This window comes from Falco biarmicus, chromosome 2 (assembly GCF_023638135.1).
Source record: "Falco biarmicus isolate bFalBia1 chromosome 2, bFalBia1.pri, whole genome shotgun sequence".
Lineage (NCBI taxonomy): Eukaryota > Metazoa > Chordata > Aves > Falconiformes > Falconidae > Falco > Falco biarmicus.
In genome coordinates this window covers 104751309-104770630 of record NC_079289.1, presented here as the reverse complement: position 1 = coordinate 104770630, position 19322 = coordinate 104751309, and the positions used below count along the sequence as shown (strand labels likewise).

General features: G+C 35.8%; 1 protein-coding gene across 1 annotated transcript in view; it reads left to right on the top strand.

The window, feature by feature from the left end:
- NCAM2 (neural cell adhesion molecule 2) overlaps positions 1-19322 on the top strand; it is a 305254-nt gene that overhangs the window by 262239 nt on the left and 23693 nt on the right. Inside the window, exon 15 of the mRNA XM_056329648.1 lies at positions 4634-4814. Within this exon, the coding sequence (XP_056185623.1) occupies positions 4634-4814 (181 nt within the window). The remainder of the gene's footprint in view (positions 1-4633; positions 4815-19322) is intronic.

Sequence of the window (19322 nt, the reverse complement as noted above, 5' to 3'; positions counted from 1 at the left end):
ATTGATATGCTATGTGCTTCACTCTTGTGTGACTGTGTCAATGGAGGACTGTGTTCATTTTTGCTCCTTTATGATAGGTTCTAGAACAAACCTCTGCAAATATGAATCATTTAAAAAAAGTAGTTTCTCATTTACTCCCACTCCGAGATACCTACCATAAAACATTTAAATGTTTTTGCATCTCCAAGTTCCACTTCACCTGCCAGTTCCTTGGACTTTCTCTGCATTTTAACACTATGTACATTATTCACCATTTTGTGCTTTGTTCGGTATTTGTCTTATATTAACCAGACCTACAAAGCATCCTTATGTAATGAATACTTGTGAAGTCACTGCTTTAAAATATCAGATTGTCTTCTGTGAGGATTTCTTGATATTTTTTCCTGCCAGCTTTCAAGATAGTGTGGCATCTCTGCCCGCTTTTTATCGTAGGGATCACCATAATAACAAGTCTGTCTGAACTGAACTTTCAGCACAACAATTTAGGGAAGATGGAGAATAAGGGGAAGGGTTGAAAGGGGTTAATCACTTTTCCTCACTTTTTATGAGTTCCCAAAGAATGTGATCTTGGGTAGGATGTAAAATGAACATTAGAGAGATGTTATTTTCTAGACTAGTGAATAGGTGCCTAAACAGTGGATTGGCTTTACTTCCACTGTTGTTAGAGGTGCCCTCAGTTTTGAGAAGCAGCCAAGTCCTGGTAGACTAGAATTTCACACTTCTTTGTTTACTCTTTTTTTTGTCAGGGTATTTAGGTGCTTAGGTTGCTCACAGCTGTCTTATAAATCTAGCTCTTGGACACTTCTGAGATAAAATTGGCTGATGCTTGCATTTAAAGCCAATGTGCACACAAGTTAAGATTTTTTTTGTTGTTGCGTTTTTTGAGTGGTGAGGTTTTTGGTTTGGGATTTGTTTTGGGTTTGGGTGGTTTTTTTTGTAGTGTCATTAGTCTCTGGTATTGTCACAGGTTTGTTTCAAGCAAGGACTTATACTGGGAAGCGGACAGTGTGAACCTAAGGCTTAAGAGTGATGGAAGCGGGCAGTTAACAGTCCCAGAAATTGCCAGTCTCACAGCATCAGTGACCTTCTGTAAAGGAGTATTTCTGCGTTATATGAAACAAAATGAAATGCAAATAAAGGAACAGTTTAATCTCTAAGGTTGCAGATCTAATTACAATTTCTGAAAATGTGCATTTGTTGGTGGATGTTAATGATAAAACTGCTAATAGTAAATGATTGTTGAAGACATCTATATTAACTCACCCATGAAATTTGACTGTAGTTTGTGATTTAGAAGCTTCTTTCATGTGTTGTAGAACACTGTGCATATGTAGAGCTTTCTGTACCTTTTAAGCAGTATTAATAGCAGAACAGCCTAATAAAGTTTGGAGTGTTCTTTTCCAGTTCTACTTTCTGCTCAGCTACCAATTAAAGGGTCTTCACACTAACAGGGAGATTTGTAGGAAGATTTAACTGACAAGATTCTTGTTTTGTGTTCTCATCCCTCTCCATTTCTGCACTAATAGTAAAATAAATCTGGACTCATTACTGAGCTCTACTTCGTAAAAAGTATGTGAAAAAGGGTGTGAAATAAGAGCTATAATGAAGGACATTGCAGTTACTTTCTTTTTTTCTTTAAGATGCCAAAAGCAGACTATTCTGGAAGACTTCATCTGTTTGTCTTTAGCAGACAACTTGCTTTCCAGATACATTCTTTATTCTTCTTACTCCTAACTTGTGTTTGTCACTCTTCGTAAAACATTTTGTTGTCTTTGAGCTCAGAGCTTAGACTTCATTTCATTTATCTCAATCTACCCAGGTGGCTTCAGTTGAAACTTTTCACTTATTCTTATGTCTGCAGAAGAGCAGCCTCATACAGAAACCATTATAGTTTTCCTTCCAAATCTTAAGCTCTTTGTATTCATCACATATAATTCTATAGGATTGTCATGGTTTAACCCTGGCTGGCAACCAAGCACCATGCAGCCACTTGCTGACTCCCCCTCACCCAGAGGGATGGGGAGGAGAATCAGAAAGGAATGTAAAACTCAGGGGTTGAGATAAGAACAATTTAATTGGAAAAACAAAAGCTGCACATGCAAGCAAAGCCAAACAAGGAATTCATTCACCATTTCCCATGGGCAGGCAGGTGTTCAGCCATCCCCAGGAAAGCAGAGCTCCGTCATGTGTAACGGTCACTTGGGAAGACAAATGCCATAATGCGGAATGTCCCCCCTTCCTTCTTCTTCCCCCAGTTTATATACTCAGCATGATGTCATATGGTATGGAATACCTCTTTGGCTAGTTTGGGTCACCTGTCCTGGCTGTGTCCCCTCCCAAATTCCCGTGCCTCTCCAGCCTTCTCGCTTGCAGGGCCCAAGAAACTGAAATGTCCTTGACTGAGTGTAAACATCACCCAACAACAACCAAAACCATCAGTGTCCTATCAACCTTGTTCTCACACCAAATCCAAAGCACAGCTGTGCACCAGCTGCTAAGAAGAAAAAAAACCACTGTATCCCAGCTGAAACCAGGACAAGGGTTTTTTCAAAATATACTTATATATCTGCTTGCAGTGCTGTCTCTTCCACCTGCAGGAACCATATTAGCCTAAATCTTTATTTTCCAATTCAGTGTATTTTTTTTTCTCTTGTGATTCTGAACACCTTTGGAATTCCCCAGTGTATTCATGTGGTTGTATGTGCACACACCAAGACCATGTGTGGATCTTCTGATTTCTATTATGCTGATATTCTTTGGAATCTAGGTGTATTATTATTTTTTCTAACTACTCTCAAACCTCAACAATTTAAGCAGCCATTAAAATATGTTGCTGTGTAACATTATTATTCCTAATATTACTAAGAAGCATATGCATATTGCAATCAGCATTAATCCATTTTATTTTAGAAGCCCCATACAAAAATATATTTTGTAAAGGTAGTTTGATATAGTGATAAGTGGGTTCAGTCAGTGAAATGTAAATGTAGGGGGATTCGCTCAGTGGCATGTCAGATGATTGCAAGAGAGACTATCCATGTGGATATGGGAAGATATCCTGGACAGAAAATACCAGTTTCACTGTATGATGAGTAAACTATTTTTACTCCAGTGTGTCTAGGTTTTTTCATTATTTCTATTGTGACTACCATTCTGATGTTTTTCATTGGTCTACTGCTACACCAGGTAGGCATTTTCACCTTGCTGCAAATGTTTCTGAAATGTTTTGTTGCTGTATTTTAATCATTCCCAGGACTGTCATCTGTCAGTACCCATGTCAGTACAGAAGAAGCAAGGAAGAGGTTAAGAAAAGGTGAAGTTAGTATGGAAAAAAACATCACACTCAGCACTGATAGCAAATAATTCACTGCAACAGTGCACATAAGGGACTTTAGTCTGTCACTCTATTTTCTGAACACTGGAGTAAAAAAAAAAAAATCCAACTCCCAAACACACATAAGGAGCATGATTGGGCCCTGACTGTCTAATTTAGATGCTATTTTCTTTGGCACTTGTATCAGTCAAGAGCAAGATGCTTCAACAAAGAGCCTAAATATAAGCTGCTGAGAAGCCTAATAGTCTGCAGCAAAAAGTTATACTTCCCTGTAATGGAAGGGTTTTTTTCCTAGAATTGTTACGGCCACTGACTGCGTCTGAGTTTTTGTATGGGTTGGATGGGTAGGATTTGCCTCTCAGCCGTAGTTCTTGCCACTTTATTGTACATCAGTATTTAGTAAGAATAGGACTGCGTGGATTCTTACTGTTAGTGATACTCTATTAAACAAGATGGGGTTTGTGTTTGACAGTATATATTGTTTTATCCTTTTAACCTATTAGTTTTGTAATTCTCATTTGTATCAAGAATAATTAAATATATTATGCACTAGAAGGAGAAATTACAAAGGCAAGTGTTCCAGATCTATGAAATGGCAGAATTAAGGTTGCAACTGAAGTCATCATTTGTTGCCTTTGCAGCAGTGTCTTAGATAAATATCTGAATTATTAGAACTCTTGTTTTTTTCTCTGGAACACCGTCTTAATGATTTACATCTATGCTGTCACCAGCGTAGAGGTAGGACTGCATACTTTCTCAATGGTGTTTATGTCATTGCACTCAACCTGGTTTGCTAACTAACTTTAGTACCACATATTTCTGCAGTTAGTGTATATTTTTCTTTCTCTAACTAATGTATGATATAAGCACAGCTTGCATTCATGAACAATTCAAGTTTGGGTTTAATGGCAAGTTTATTTTAAAGAACATTGATCAAAATATAATTGTAACATCTATATAAAGTAAACCTTTTACAGAATTTATTCTTAGCAGCATTTGTAAATAATTATCCTGCTGTTCCCCAAGGCAAACAACAGAATTTGAGCAAAGCATAAATTGAAGCCAAAAGGTTAAAAGGGATTGCCTAAAAAACACCTAAATCCACATTGTGGAAACTGATTAGGGGTGGTCAAAATTATAAAAAGCCTAGAGTACCCAGAACTCCATAATTAGATTATTTGAATATTCAAAACCTCTGTAAATGAAATTTCATAAATTTTGTGCATCATGTAGACACATAGTTTAGACAAATAATACAAGATTTTTTGAGAATTTAAACCAATATTTGCATCTTTACAGAAAGATAAGGAAGACCAGTGGCTAGAGAAAAAAGTGCAGGGCAGTAGAGACCACATCATCTTAGAGCACCTTCAATGGACCATGGGTTATGAAGTACAAATTACAGCTGCCAACAGACTGGGTTATTCTGAACCAACATTGTATGAATTCAGCATGCCACCAAAGCCCAACATTATTACAGGTAAGTTAATTTTAGAGTGTTCTTTCTAAGAATTATATTGTTATTCATAGTACACTAATGTGTGTAGCAGAACATACAGTAACTGAAGTAGTCTTGAACTGACAAAGCCCAGGATCCCATACTCTATCCAAAAACTTGATTCAAAACCCTTAAATGGGACCTCATTTCCCACTTTTAGTAATAAACTCATTTGTAAGTGCAGAACAAAGATTGAATCTTCAACTCAGGTGATGACGGTTAACAAGAAATACAGTGTTTAAGATACACCTGTTGTACATTTTTAAGTTGCCTTGTACTGCCTGTTTGTCTGTTGTAAGCAATTTAGTGGCCAGAATTCTTGATTACAGTCCGATCTCTACATGTGCATTAAGACACGCAGGTAATAAAGGTATTTTAGCGTCCGATAAGGTCAAGACTTCAAATAGTCCTGTCGAGATACTGTCTTACTGATTCACCCTAACACGGTCAGCATGCAGCCTTCTGTTAGGCCTGTTTACAAGCTTTGAAATCTATAGAAATGTTGTTCATATTTTTAAGTGTGTAAGTAGGAAGGTTTGGGATTTTTTTTTTAACAGGAAAACTGCATAGTAGTTAAGAGTGAGTGTGTCTCAATAACTAACCTATCAAATTTTAATGCTTCCCAATGTAAAGTTATATTTTGGTTCATCAATGCAAAATTATTTCATTTGCAATAAACTTAAAATATAATGGTAATTTCTGATATATTACAGGTAATTTTTATTTTTCTGAAGTGAATGTTATGAGGAAGAGATTTAAAATTTTTAATGTAAATTATGAGTTGATATCTTTAATAATTAATTCCAAGTTAGATGTGTCATCATTACATTGTAAAAACAGGTGCAAAATCCTCTAACAGTATTTTCTGTATGCTCTATCTTAAACTATTAGAGTATTAGAATCAAATCAAAATCTCACCAAACAAATGTAATATCCAATATATTAAAATGTAAACCATATAAATACCTGTGTTTCTACCTCAGCATCTGACTAGCGTCAATCTCAGTAAAGTGGCAAAGAGTTTGAATGAGTCATAGACTATTGTGTCATTGGAAAAATTTGAAATAACTAATTTTTTTCTGTCTATTAAAAGTTTTCCTCAAATATATTTTCAGGGAAATTATCTCAAGATCTGTGCAAAGTTATTTTTTTTAATATCCCATAGTAATTTGTTGATATTGGAATCGTTGTTACTTGCATCTGTTAATTAATTTCTTAATTCATTAATAGGTTCAGATCCAGTTCTAATACAAATATTTGGCTTATGCACTTGAATTGCAGTAGCAAGGGTTGATTTGCACCTTGATTGAAATTCAGAGCCTCAGTAGGTCCTGTGTACTTGTTTTTAGCAGATAGTGCCCTGTGATTACCATCATTCAGGAAGAAAATTTCACTACATGATCAAAAAAGAAAAGGGTAAAAGAAATGTAAGAAAGCTTGTCCCAAGTAAACAAAAATATTTGTCAAGTAGAAAAACAGATAAAACCTTGCTTAGGCAAATGGAAGGGATAAGCCATTTTTCAATTTTCTGTATTTGAAACACAAATCTTACTTGTTTTGCAGTGCACGCTTAACTCCAACCTGTTAAAGTGTTCCGTATTACTGCCACAGATGCTGTAACTGAGAGAAACATGATATGCCTCTGTAAATGGTGATGTAGGTGACCTCTAGACATTTACGTAAAAAGCAGCTTAATTAATCTAGTTTCCAAAGATAGATAGATTGTTTCTGTTTGAACACAGTTTTATAGGTATTTAGGGGCTTTTTCCATTCAGTGCTCCCCCATAACCTCTAAGTAGTAGTAAGAAGTCTGTTACACTATTTAACACCAGGCCTTCTTTATATGAATCGTTATTGCAATTATGATTGTGGAACTAATTAGTTTCCTTGACAACTGTTTTTGCAAAGCCTGAAAAGACTGTGAAATTCCCATCATAAGAATATTCTGTAGGCAATTTTTGAAAGTATGTCAAAAGGCACTTAGAATCAGTGCAGCATTATGTTCATATCCATGAGTCAGTATGTTTATCTTGTTTTGAAATAGCATAATATTATTGCAATATAATATATATAACACTTTGTTGCAAAAGTATGAACCTACTCTTTCAAAACCTGATAGATAACGTGTATAAAATGCTTAACTTTGAGCAGAGTAATTCTTCTATCAGTTGGTCAACTCGGATGATGCACTGTTTGTCTGCTTTGAGGCTTAGGTGTTGGCAGCTCGGCATCCACTGCTAGGTCCAAAGGACGTAGGCAACAAGAATGAAATTAGGTAGACTTTTGAACTAAATCTTCATCACCTATCCTGTGCTTACTTAACAGCCTCTAATGACTGAAATTTGATTCCCAATTATTCATATAATTATTAGAAAAGTTGCTAGGACTCATGAAGGTCTTCATCAGTGTGTGCCCAGATCTATGGCATTTCAGCTGAACTGCATTTCTGTCTTGCTCTAAATGTAATTAAAAACCAAAGTATCTGTAGATCCTATGTATGCAATCTCATGGATACTATTTATCCAAGAGAATTTTGGGATCCCCTAAGTATCATAATGGGTAATTATACCTAACACACTATTCTGGTGAAAATGTGTGCCATCTAATGCAATAAATCAGAGACCTGGAGAGAGATGGAGGCAAGGATACATTTGGTGTCCTTTGATAAGTGCTTACCAGGGAAATGGGAGTGATTACAAGAAATAAAACTTTGGTTCTGATTGCTGCAGAAGGTGCTTGGTTGTGCTTTCGAAAGCCATTGGATATAAGGCAGAAGTAGTAATCCCTGAGGGCAGGGACTGGAAGCCAAAACTCTACTTATGCGAATAAACATCTCCTGTGGGCACTGAATCCACAACTTCTGTTTGCTAGGGAAGTGTGCAAGTACCAGCTCCTGGCTGGCAGTCAGGTTCTATCATAACACGATATGATAATATTCCGTTAAGAGTCTTAGGTCTAGGAAGGAGCTTGAGACAGCGAATTGCTGTCTGGGATCAGTGAGATGTATAAATAAGACAGACGTTCCTTTAAATTTTCATATGGTTGGCCTCAGCAGCCTCCAACTACAGATGTACTTGATTTTGTAATTTCTGCTCCTAGGCCTACAACACAGTCTTCATTCACTGAATCACTCAAATTTAAGATTAGTTCCTCAGAATTTGTAATCCTTTTAGTAAAGGTTGCCTGGTTTTCTGAAGGGTTTACCAAAGGAACCTTGTACTGAGTTTGAGAAATACTCAGCAAACCAACTTCTTGACAACTTTGTTTTGAATACACTTAAAAGACTTCGCATTAAGTAAATATATGTATAAATATATTGATGTATGTGTATACAATATATACACATTACTGTACATTATTGTATATTTAATTTTACTTCCTACTTTTTTGAGTTATTCTTTTCAGTCAGTAATTTCATCTTTGTATTTCACCTTTTTGTTAGGCATATGAGCATCTATTTCAAAATCATGCTTTGAAGTAAGAGTGATGTAGTATTTTATGTATTCCAAAATCTCACTAGGGATGTTAGTTGCGAGTACTTGCAGGCAGATGCAACTCTACCATTGGTGTACTTGCCTCTGACTGAAATCTTTATCAGATGTTAAGTACTGCTTTGTGATATTTTAGAACATTTTGTTCTGCTTCTCCATAGTGTTAAGCTGCTTCCAGTCCAGTAAGAAAAAGGGGATTCTCAAAGGAGCTGTGTGCCTTAGCTATTAGCTCTTAGCTCTTTATCAACGTTAGGACAGTGCAGACTAGCGTCTGCAGACAGAGCAAACCCTCTGACTAGGTGTCACTTGGAACAGCTGAGTTCCATCAGAGCTGACACCACTGCCCATTTTTATGGGCCTATTTACTCTTTCTCAGAAGACCAGAGATAGAGAACCTGTCTTTGTACTGTTCAGCTGGTACAAAAGTGTCCAAATCAGCTGTCATTCTTAACCATTACTAGTGCAACCTGCAAACACATCTACATTAAATTAATCTTAAAAGAAGATGAAATGGAAGGTGTTAAAAGAGGATGTTTTCTGCAGGTGTTAGATATCTCTTCAGAAATTAGCAGCAGAAGATTTATGCAGGTGCTGCCTTCCAAAGGCTTTTATCCAGTCAGTGCTGTTTCTCTGGAAGGCAAGTAGATATATTAAAAATGGTTGCAAGTTGTGTTTTATCATAAGGGGTTTTTTCTTCATTATAAATTCATGACTTAGAGCAACAGTGGGAAAATGAGAAAAGCATTTGGGGATAATTAGAAGCCCTTAGACCTATTTCTCTCACTTTGTGATGTTGGTTGGTTTGGTGTTTTTAACTTCCAAGACTGCATGAACTGTCAGAATATTTTTTTTTATTAACATCCTTGAAATAATTTTAATCCTTGATGCATCTCATTTACTTTTTTTTCAATGCATGTGTGTCATCAGTACTTAAAATCATAGAGTAATAGGCAGAGGGACAATCTGTGGTATTTTCTCTCATCTTCACTAGTAGTAAAGATAATGCTCTTGATGCCAAGCATGATTTTTATCAGTAGTTTTTACAAAAATGCAGTATTATGATCTCCAGTGGTGTCAGAGTGAATGAAAAATAAAAAGAACTCTTATCTGTGCTTCAGGTGTCTGTGTGTATAAGTGTATTTGAATTTGTGTATGTACATTTTATGACATATTAAATAGACAAAATAGGACTTTTGAACTACACACACAGGGTTTTGTTAGAATAGAAGCTGGGATAATGAACTTTTTTCATCCAGAAACTGAAAATGACTAAGTACAGAAAAATAGAAATAAGTGTCCGTGGTGCTCAAAATTTTCTTTCAGGGAAAGTCTTTTTCTTTCATTTTGCTCTCAGTTAAGCAATTAATTGACTTTTTTTGGGTAGAAATAAATTCTGATCTCATCTGTGTAGCTGGTTTAAGTTTTTGTTCTTGTCATGTTTTGCTGCTAAACAACAGACACTTGCTGCAGGTGTTCTCCTTGTCTCTCATATCCCTTCACCCTGACACATGAAGCTGCCAGAGACTCTCCGGGGCACAGTCTCCCTAGCTCTGAAGGGAGGCACGACCTCCCTTTTCTCCAGAAAGGTTGACTTGACCCTGACAACGCATCAGCTAAGAGAAGCCAAAAAGCAGCCGCCTTCATTCTTGTTCTGTACCCCACCACAAAAACACGTGGTATTTTTTTGCTTACCAGAACTATGAATCAACTTTCATTCTGAACAGTTCTTGTGTCCTTTGAAGTATCAGCCCATTTCTCCAGCCTTTTGCGGTCTGTCTGGATGGCAGCACAACCATCTGGTGTATCAGCCACTCCTCTGAGATCTGTGTCATCAGCAAAGCTGCTGAGTGTATGCTTTGCCTCATCATCCAAATCATTCATGATGTTGAACAAGACTGGACCCCATGTTGACCCCTGGGGTACACTGCTAATCACTGTCCTCCCACTAGATTTCACGGCATTGATCAGCACCCTCTGGACCCAGCCATTCAGCCAGTTCTCAATTCCACCTCACAGTCTGCTTATCCAGCCCATATATCAGTAGCTTCTCTATGAGGACCTTATGGAAGACAGTGTCGAAAGCCTTACTGAAGTCAACATAAATATGCACTATTCTCCTTTCATCTACCAAGCCAGTCAGTGCATCATAGGAGGTTACCAGGTTACCTTGGTCAGGCATGACTTTGCCTTCGTGAACCAGTGCTGACTACTTTTGATGTAGTGGTTCTTCATGTGCCTAGAAACAGTGTCCTGGATCAGTTGCTCCATCACCTTCCCAGGGACTAAGGTGAGGCTGATTGGCCTGTAGATCCCCAAGCCATCCTTCCTGCCCCTTCTAAGGTCCCCTTCCCTCCATCCTCAGGGATCTCTACCAATCTCCATGAACATTCAAAGACTATTGAGAATAGCCTTGCAATGGCAGCTCCCTCAGCACTTGCGGGCGCATGCCATCAGAACCTAGGGACCTATGTGTACCCAGTTTTCTGACCCAATCCTTGCTCAAGAATTTCCTCACATCTCCAGATCCTTAGATTTCCAAAGACAATGATCTCTCTGTTATGTTTATTTTCTAGGTTTCTATTTATAGCTCTTCTTCCCATAAAACTTTTTTCCTTCCTCACTTCCACTTCAGTAGGAACAACAGCATTCTTCAGGCCAGGCCGAGTTTCAGTTATATTCTTGGTATTTTTTGTCTCAGTACACAATCAGTAACCCATGTGCTTTTGCAGATACAAACTGAGTGTCTTTTTTTTAACTTAGACAACAATTTTGTGGGTAATGAACAAGGAAGACTGTACATATTCCCTCTTGAGCATTTTGCAGAACTGCTGATAACCAGCATTAACCATTAGTGATCATATGTAGATCGGTTGAAGAGAAGCCCTTTCCAGGTACAATGTGCTATTTCAAAACAGGACCACATTCAGAGGCAGAGTTAGCTATGAGGTAATGTCAGCAGCTGGCTCCTGGTACTTATTCTTAGTTTTAGGAAATGTTATGTTGCATCCTTAAAAGTTAAATTAGGAGAATTGTGGGGCTCAGAAGTAATTTTTTTTGTAGTCTCTTTCCATAGAAAAAGCTAGAAAGGCTGCCAGTAGCTACTTGAGGTAAGACTAAGTCATCACTTGTGGCTTTTAAATTTCCTGTTTAAAACTCGAGAAAACAACTGTAGAATTATATTATGTAGTGATTCTTCAGGAATAGCATTTTGGCCTGATTTTCAACTTATGGCTTGTGACCACACCACCTGTCCACATATATGTGTCTGTATATCTGCACAAACATCCATGAGTTTGTGTCTTTTGATAACTTTTGAATGTGGTTAGCAATTTCAATGAATTTGCCAGAGGCTTCAAAAATAGTACATTCCTGTAAAGTTTTTAAAATAGGTATCTGAGGATAGAAATAAAATTCTTTGTAGCTCAGCAAGGAAAATATTGTATTAGAAATTTTGCACACTTTTAACAATTGGAATAACGGGAAAAAGTAGTGGTAACTTTCTGACCTTCGATCTTTGTACCGACTTGTTTAGCAACAATAAATTTAAACCAACAAATAAAAAGAAAAGCACAGAAGGAGTGTGAAGATATTTCCAAAGGTAAAATTTCCATTCTGAGGATCAGAAGTTCTAAGACCATGATGGGTCTGTGTACTGCTTCATACATTAAAAGATTCCTTACCCTATCTCTACAGCTTTAACTAGTTAGGTTTTTAGCTAAATCTAAAATGTAGAACAGAATACAGTAGTCAAAAAGGAAAGCCTTTAGGGTGTTAGTCTCCTAGTAGTTCTCATCATATTCCCAAGGCAAAGAAGAGCGGCAGCATTATCCTCTTGAAGTTACCTGCATCATTTTCTCATGGGCTGAAGGATATTCCAAAAGGCTATTCCAAAACCACACCTTGAAAATGAAGGCTTTCATCCATCTTTTGTTCAGATCATAATTCTGAGATAAAAGTGTAAATCAAGGTCTTCATCATGTACTGCTATACTGGAAGAAAAAAAAAAATTATTTTCTGAAGTTCTGAAGGGGGTTGAGTGAATAGATTAAGTGTGTCTTTGAGATCTCGTGCTTTGAGAATAGGTGTTGGTAGGAATCACACCAATCAGATAAATTAATATCCAAAACTTCAGAAAGATGACAGCCCCCACAAAATCTATTTGCTTTTGCTTTGCAAGCCAGTATTAGAATTTGCTGAGTAAGAACCATTGCTCATCAGATCCTGGAGATGAACATTGTGGTGATAGAGCATTTGTTCTTGCAGGCTACAAGGAGTTGTGTTTGCTCCATTCCCTGCAAATACTCACGAGTTTTGCATGAAAAGGGATAGAAATGGCTTACTAAAATTGATAGAACTTATTTTATATGAATCAGAAGGGCTTACACTATCAGTTGCATCAGAGATAGTCAGAGGCCAAAAAAAAAACCCCAACATTATTTTTATAAAATAGCACTTACAGTACAGCTGTCATGGGAATTCACTATCACTGTGTACTAGAAAAGCAGTAGAATGCTAGAAAAAAAACTAATAATATTCAAAGAGCCACCCTGTATTCACAGAACTTTTGCTTTAAAAGGAATTTATTTATTTATCTATTTTTACCTTGTGATTCAAGTCTGCTTAGCTTGTTGAATGCTATAAGTAAAAAAGAAAAAAATCGTAGATGTTGAATGTTGAAGTGCTAGGCCACACTTCTCAAGTGTGGTTCTCTTATTTGCCTAGAATATTTATTATAAGTAATTGCTGACACTATGTTGCTTTATAATTAAAAAAAACATAAGTGCCATTTAAAAGATTAAATTGTTAGATATATTCTCTAAAAATATTGAAAAGCTGTGTTATTAAAATAACTGTGGAAGTTTAATGTGTCAGGAATCTTTTTGCTATGAATATAAGAACCAAACTGTTTCTTAATAAAAAGAACCAGTAATGAATTTTTAACAGTCATAATTTCTTGTAAAATTTGTATCATTAAAAACACCACAGTAGGTACATGAGTGAGGATGGGGTAAAGTCTATAACAGCTCTTAGTTTATTTATATTGCTGTCTTTTCTGCTTGATAATTGTCTACACTCAGATGTATATTTGTGCAAGAGCATGGAAATCTGTATTATAAGATAGTGCCTTAGTTAAACATTATACATCCACGTACCGAAGGCAAGTTTGCCACAAGAACATATTTGCAAAATAACAGCTCCATGATTTAAACTAAATTTGAGGTGTGATGCAAAAAAACCCTAAAAGGTACAAATCCAAAAACCTAAAACCCCTTTCATTTTGGGTACCACTTTAATTCTGCATGTCTTGGTCATATATTTGTGGAAAGAGATAACAATTTATCCACTACTTGCCTTTCTCTTCAGACTGTGAGCTCTCTAGAATCAGAGACATACCCCAATGTATTGTGCTACGATGTCACAAATCATCCTCTACACTGATTTTAACCTTAAATAAATTATTTTAAAGCTTTAATAATTATAACAAGAAACTGATATATCAGTTTAAATTAGAAAGTGAGAGCTGAACAGTTTTTATCTACTTCCATTACAATTTCTTAAAATTCACTTTTTAAAGTAAGTAAATTAAGATGTAACCAAGGTTATTGTCCATAGTATATAAAGGTTTCTACATTTCCATTTCTTTTCAAGTCTCTTTTGAAACAGTAGGCTAACACTGGTACTAATCACTGTCCATGTAATTACTGTGTCACTGTAGCTGAAAAAAAATATATATACAGTCAAGGAGATTAAGATGTTTAAACATATAAAATATTGCATAAACTTGACTGTATTTTCTGCCAAAAAGTAAACTTTCAATATAAATAAAAGAAAATACATATGCAAGCTTCACATATTGCACATTGCACTGGATTGCATCCAGAAATACTGGTGAGGGCTTGACTGTAAGTTGCATGTTTTGAAAACCAACTTTGTTTTGTTCCCACCCTAGGTTAAAGTCAATACCTATTGACTAGCTGCCTGTGCTAATTGCATTGGTTATTCATATTTCAAGTGGACTTATGTCTATATTATTGATGCCAGTTTTGGCAGTGGTCCATTTGGACTCCTACAATAATTCAGGAACAAGATAAACTTATTAGCAAGAAGAAGCACCTAAACAAGTTTCTCTCTTCTTTATCCCCACGCACAATCAGAACCTTCTTTTTATGTAATTCTTGACCTTTTTTACAGTTTCTGCTTTCAGCCTATGGTGCTTGTTGTTGCTCCAAATAGTCACTATTTCTGATAGATGTTGCATTGTAGTTTCCTTAGTTCCAAGTACCTCTAACATGAGTGACACATGAAAGATTGTATTTAGGTTGGGCATTGGCTGAATAGTATTGAACCTTGTGAGGAAACAAGAATTGGTTGCATGCCTCAGGTTAAGTGCTTAAATAAATGTTTTTATAGTTAGACCAAAGAGTTTACCACTTTGACCTCTGTGGAGAACCACATGTTGCTGCTATTAAGGTACACCTTTTCTATGATTTGAGTACTTTGTTATCCAGATTTGCTCAGAGTGCTTCAATGGTTGCCATTTCATCCACACTTTAATCATAATTTCATGTTTCTATTAGTGTCTTTCAGGTCATTGTCTTTGGCACAATGTAATTATTTTTTATCTTTTTTCTTTCCCACTGTCACCTTTTTTCCTTTTGATACTTTATTTTTTGTGTTCTATCAACTTTTTCATTTTTTTTCTCAAATTTACTTATTTTTCACACTCTTGATTTTCTGTAACAATTCTTATCCACACAGATAGATGCTCTGAAGCTACTAGACGTGAAAATGGACGCCAGTCCCTGCAGCTGAATGCTGCTGGTTTCTCTTTCATTATAGTCATAAGTTTCTGGTGCATGTCTTGATGCTGTTGATAAGGCAAGCAATATGTTTTCTTCCTTTCCCTCTTAATTTTATTTTTACAGGAAAATAAACACAGACCTGTATAAAAAAATGTACTTTTCTATATTTCTTCTAAAGTTTCCATTCCTAGTTAATATCCTAAATAGCGTAATTACTTCACTCTGTGCATGCAAAATTCTTCATCTGTCTTTTTGGAAACCTTGTAAGTTTTGTGACAAAGCAACAGATGATGCGTGGCTCTTCTGTCTGACAGAACTTGGAGAATGTAACATTGAATTTGATCAATGTTATTTGATTCTATTTTCTCAACTGTGTTTACAAGTCTGTGCAGAGACCTTTACCATTGTGAGTCACACAGCTTTCCAGGTGGACCATCAACTGGTCCTTCATGAGAGTGTTTTTATTCTGTATTAATCCTTTTCAGAGCTGTGCTTATACTAGCTCCTTCCATGATGTACTTAAAACTGTATGCTTAATATAGATGTTTTGTACTTTCTAGTGGGTTTTAACCAACATTTCTTCCCTAATTTATAATCTATGAATTGTTTTAGTTCATAGTATTTCATTTTGTATACTTTTTCTATGCCTCTCTGCAGCCATGCCTCAGCACATAATATAGATCTCTACCCACAAAACTCACTTCTTGTGACTGTAATGGTGCCACATTCCATTTCATGTCATATGTTGGACTAGAAGCTCCAGGGAGCTCAATTTCAACCTTTATTAAAGAATGGGAAAACTAGTTTTCCCTATTTCACATGTTAAAAGAATAGCTTAGAAACTCTGCAACTAGAACAATGTATACAAAGCCTCAGAAAAAAAGTTAATTTAGTAAAAGTCCACATAGACATCTTACTGCATATATTTGATTTTTGAATTTTTGTAGTTGACTAAGTTTATGGTTCATTCCACTGTTGCATACAGAATAACCCAAGAAAGCAATGCCCTTTAGGGCTAAGGCAGAATTAACTGTTTTAAGAATTTATAATAAATTAACAATATATGTTGATACCCACCCCCCCACACCCCCCCAGTTAATTTCTTTGAGGGCTTCTTTTATAACTTTGAAATTAGTAGGTCAAATTTAAGTTTTTATGTATCTTCACCCATGTAAGCATAGAAATAGTGATTGTAGTCGGTTTTGCCAGTTTCAGTTTATTCTTGGAAGTCTACTTTAAACCATCATTAATAAAAACTCTTCTTATCTACAGCAAATAACAATCATTTTTGAAAACCGGCCTGCGTCCCAAGTAAGATGTCTTCAAGATGTATGTGTATAAATTTGAAGACTTAATTAATTGACAGAAATACTTTTTTAAAAAATTACATATTTTGTGTAATGAAGTAGCTGGAATTCAAACAAATGCCATTCCAAAAACATTGGCTTCATTGTGATCTCTAGAAAATCTCTCTGTGTTAAGTGGGGCCACTGTTTCATCTGCAGCCCTTGCCACTACGCTCTAGTACTGTAGCCTAATGCCGTGTCATTAATTTGAAATTAATTACATTGACTTGTGCCCGGCATGTATGGTGAAGAGATAGAATTTCTATTCCAATCTTGTAAAAGGCTAAATTTTGGGTTCCCAGTCAGAGTCAGTTGGGTGAAAACCTGTTTTTCCATGCACAATGTGAATTTATGCATTGACTTTGTTATTTAGTTTTATAAGTGTTATGCTTATAACAAAAACTATTTATGTGTTTAATGTTTAAGCATTTATTGAACTTACAGACAATAATTAAAGAAGGATAGGGATCTTAACATTAAACTACGTTTTTAAATGAAACTTTTTATACTGTGATACAGAGGATTTGGAATTGCTAGCTACACATAACAGTTTTACAAAGCTTTGAGGTGTGAGAACATATTTTCAATTGAGTATAACTCTGACAAGTGCTATTTCTTATGCTGAATTTTTTTTAGGAGAATAATCACCTTGGGCAGGAACTTTTGCAAGATGCTTCATATTTTTCTAACCATTTCCAAAACTTTAAAACAGTGAAAATGTTCGTTGTTTTCCGTATTTCTTTTCCTGTGGTAACAAACAAAAGAACTGCGAGTACATCTCTACTTACGATCACAGAGCTGAGATTTGGCAAATATGCAGTATGTAGATGCTCCTTGTATTCCCAAGGCAGGGGGGGGGGGCGGGGAGGGGAATAAACCTGCCCAAGTCTGTCCTCATCAGAAGCCCCTGAAAATCTTAATTCAGAACGTCAGCAGTGAATAGTTTGATGTCCCCTGAGTGTGCATCAGCACAAGCACACCATGATCTGCTGCCGGGAGCTCTTTATGAGTTTGTGAGAGCACAGTGGTGCATAAACACCAGAGCTCCTTGTTGGGCCATGGGAGCATAAAATTCTTTTGAGAGGATGTTGTCTGCAATCACATCCCTTTTGCATTCTGATCCCATTTTAAGATAGGGACTGGATGCATATAAGGACACAGAATTTTCTCTTGTGGACACAATAGAGTTAGAGTGCTGTTCCAAATAATAAAGAAAACCAAATTCCAGATACAATCAGAACTAGTGAGCACATGCCATTGGATTGAAAGGTCTTGAGTAAAACTATATGGTCTTATGGAATGAAACATAAAACAGGATCTCATTAAGGTTGAATAGACAGTCCAATTCTGGTATTTTTTGCACCATTTTCCTAATTTCCGAAAATTTGAAACCTTAAAATCTACTAAATATGTTCTTACATATTTTACTTGTCATATATTTGTCTTTATTCTTACTTCTTTAATAAAGCAAGACAGGAGACTATATATATAGATACACACAGGTATGTATAAAAGAAGAAAAACGGAAAGTTCTAAATCGTTTTCCTACTCTGGTGAGACATTTTAAGTTCTCTTCACCAGTTATAAATCTATTAACGGGTAATTCTTACATTGCAGATAAGTATATAAGACAGATAGGAATTAGGGCACAGAGACTGATCGACTGTGAGCTCTCCAAACATATTGTGAAAGAGCTAATGAAAAGCCTTGAGAAATTTTAGAAGCTAAATATACATTATAAATGACAAGTTGGCTTTTATCCTCAGTGTCACAATGCCAGTGGGATAAAGAGAAAAATTTGGATCACTTACCTTTTTCCAAACTGATAGTAGCTTCAGCTGGTAACTACATAAGTTTACACTGTTAAATGAGAGAAATTTTAGGTCTGTTCCATTTTATATTCTTCTATGTTATGCATTTTGAGTTTATCAGGTAGTATGAATATGATCCTTTGCTTTTGGCCCTACTCTTCCCATTAGAGTCCAAAGAGGATGAGTTAATCCGGTATTACAGGGATTCTATGACAGCAGAGCCAGACAGTTCTGGGCAGCGTCCCAAAACCTCTGTAATGAGAAAGAGAAAGAGGAAGAGGATGTCCTTGGGTTGTCATTTATCTCCTGAGATGAATAACTAATACGGTTTTGTTTGTATTTCCCTTTATGAATGTTTCTGTCTTTAAAAACAATGAGAGCAAGATTATTTAACAATATTTTGTGCAATCTGTGGGAAGATACAGAAGATTTTAAAATCTTGTCTTCCTACAGACATGAATGTAGAAAAAGTGAAGAGACATTTGCAAATTAAATTATAATTGGTAGGTATAGACTGAGCAGATTTAAAATTGTAGTTTAAACTGTATTAAAATGATAAATATGTCTTCATAAATTGAATTTATTATTCTGCTGTCATTAGTACTTAAATGTTATATAAGTAAATTTGTTCCTTTAAAAGTAGTAATTTTAAAAGGGATTTTAGGTCTTATGATTGACAGTGTAAAATGTTACCGTTTTTTCAACATTGTCACATATTTTGAAATGCTAATATTCAACTGTCTGTAATACTGAAGTTCTAAAATAGTCTACACTGAACTTATGTCTTAAATCCAAATTGGTGACACAGAAGCTTACAAAGGGTAATGACTGTTCTGTGATATAGCAGTATATCAATAAGGAATATTATTCTTTACATGTTTTGATTTACAAACTGTTGAGTCTAAGGCTGGCTTCTTTCCTAATGAGGTTTTACTTGTTGTCTTTCTTGTTTCCAGTGTTTTGACAAGTTACTAACATTTACAAATTATTATGAATCCAAGTATTTACATAATACAACCTCACACATGATCCTTCATTT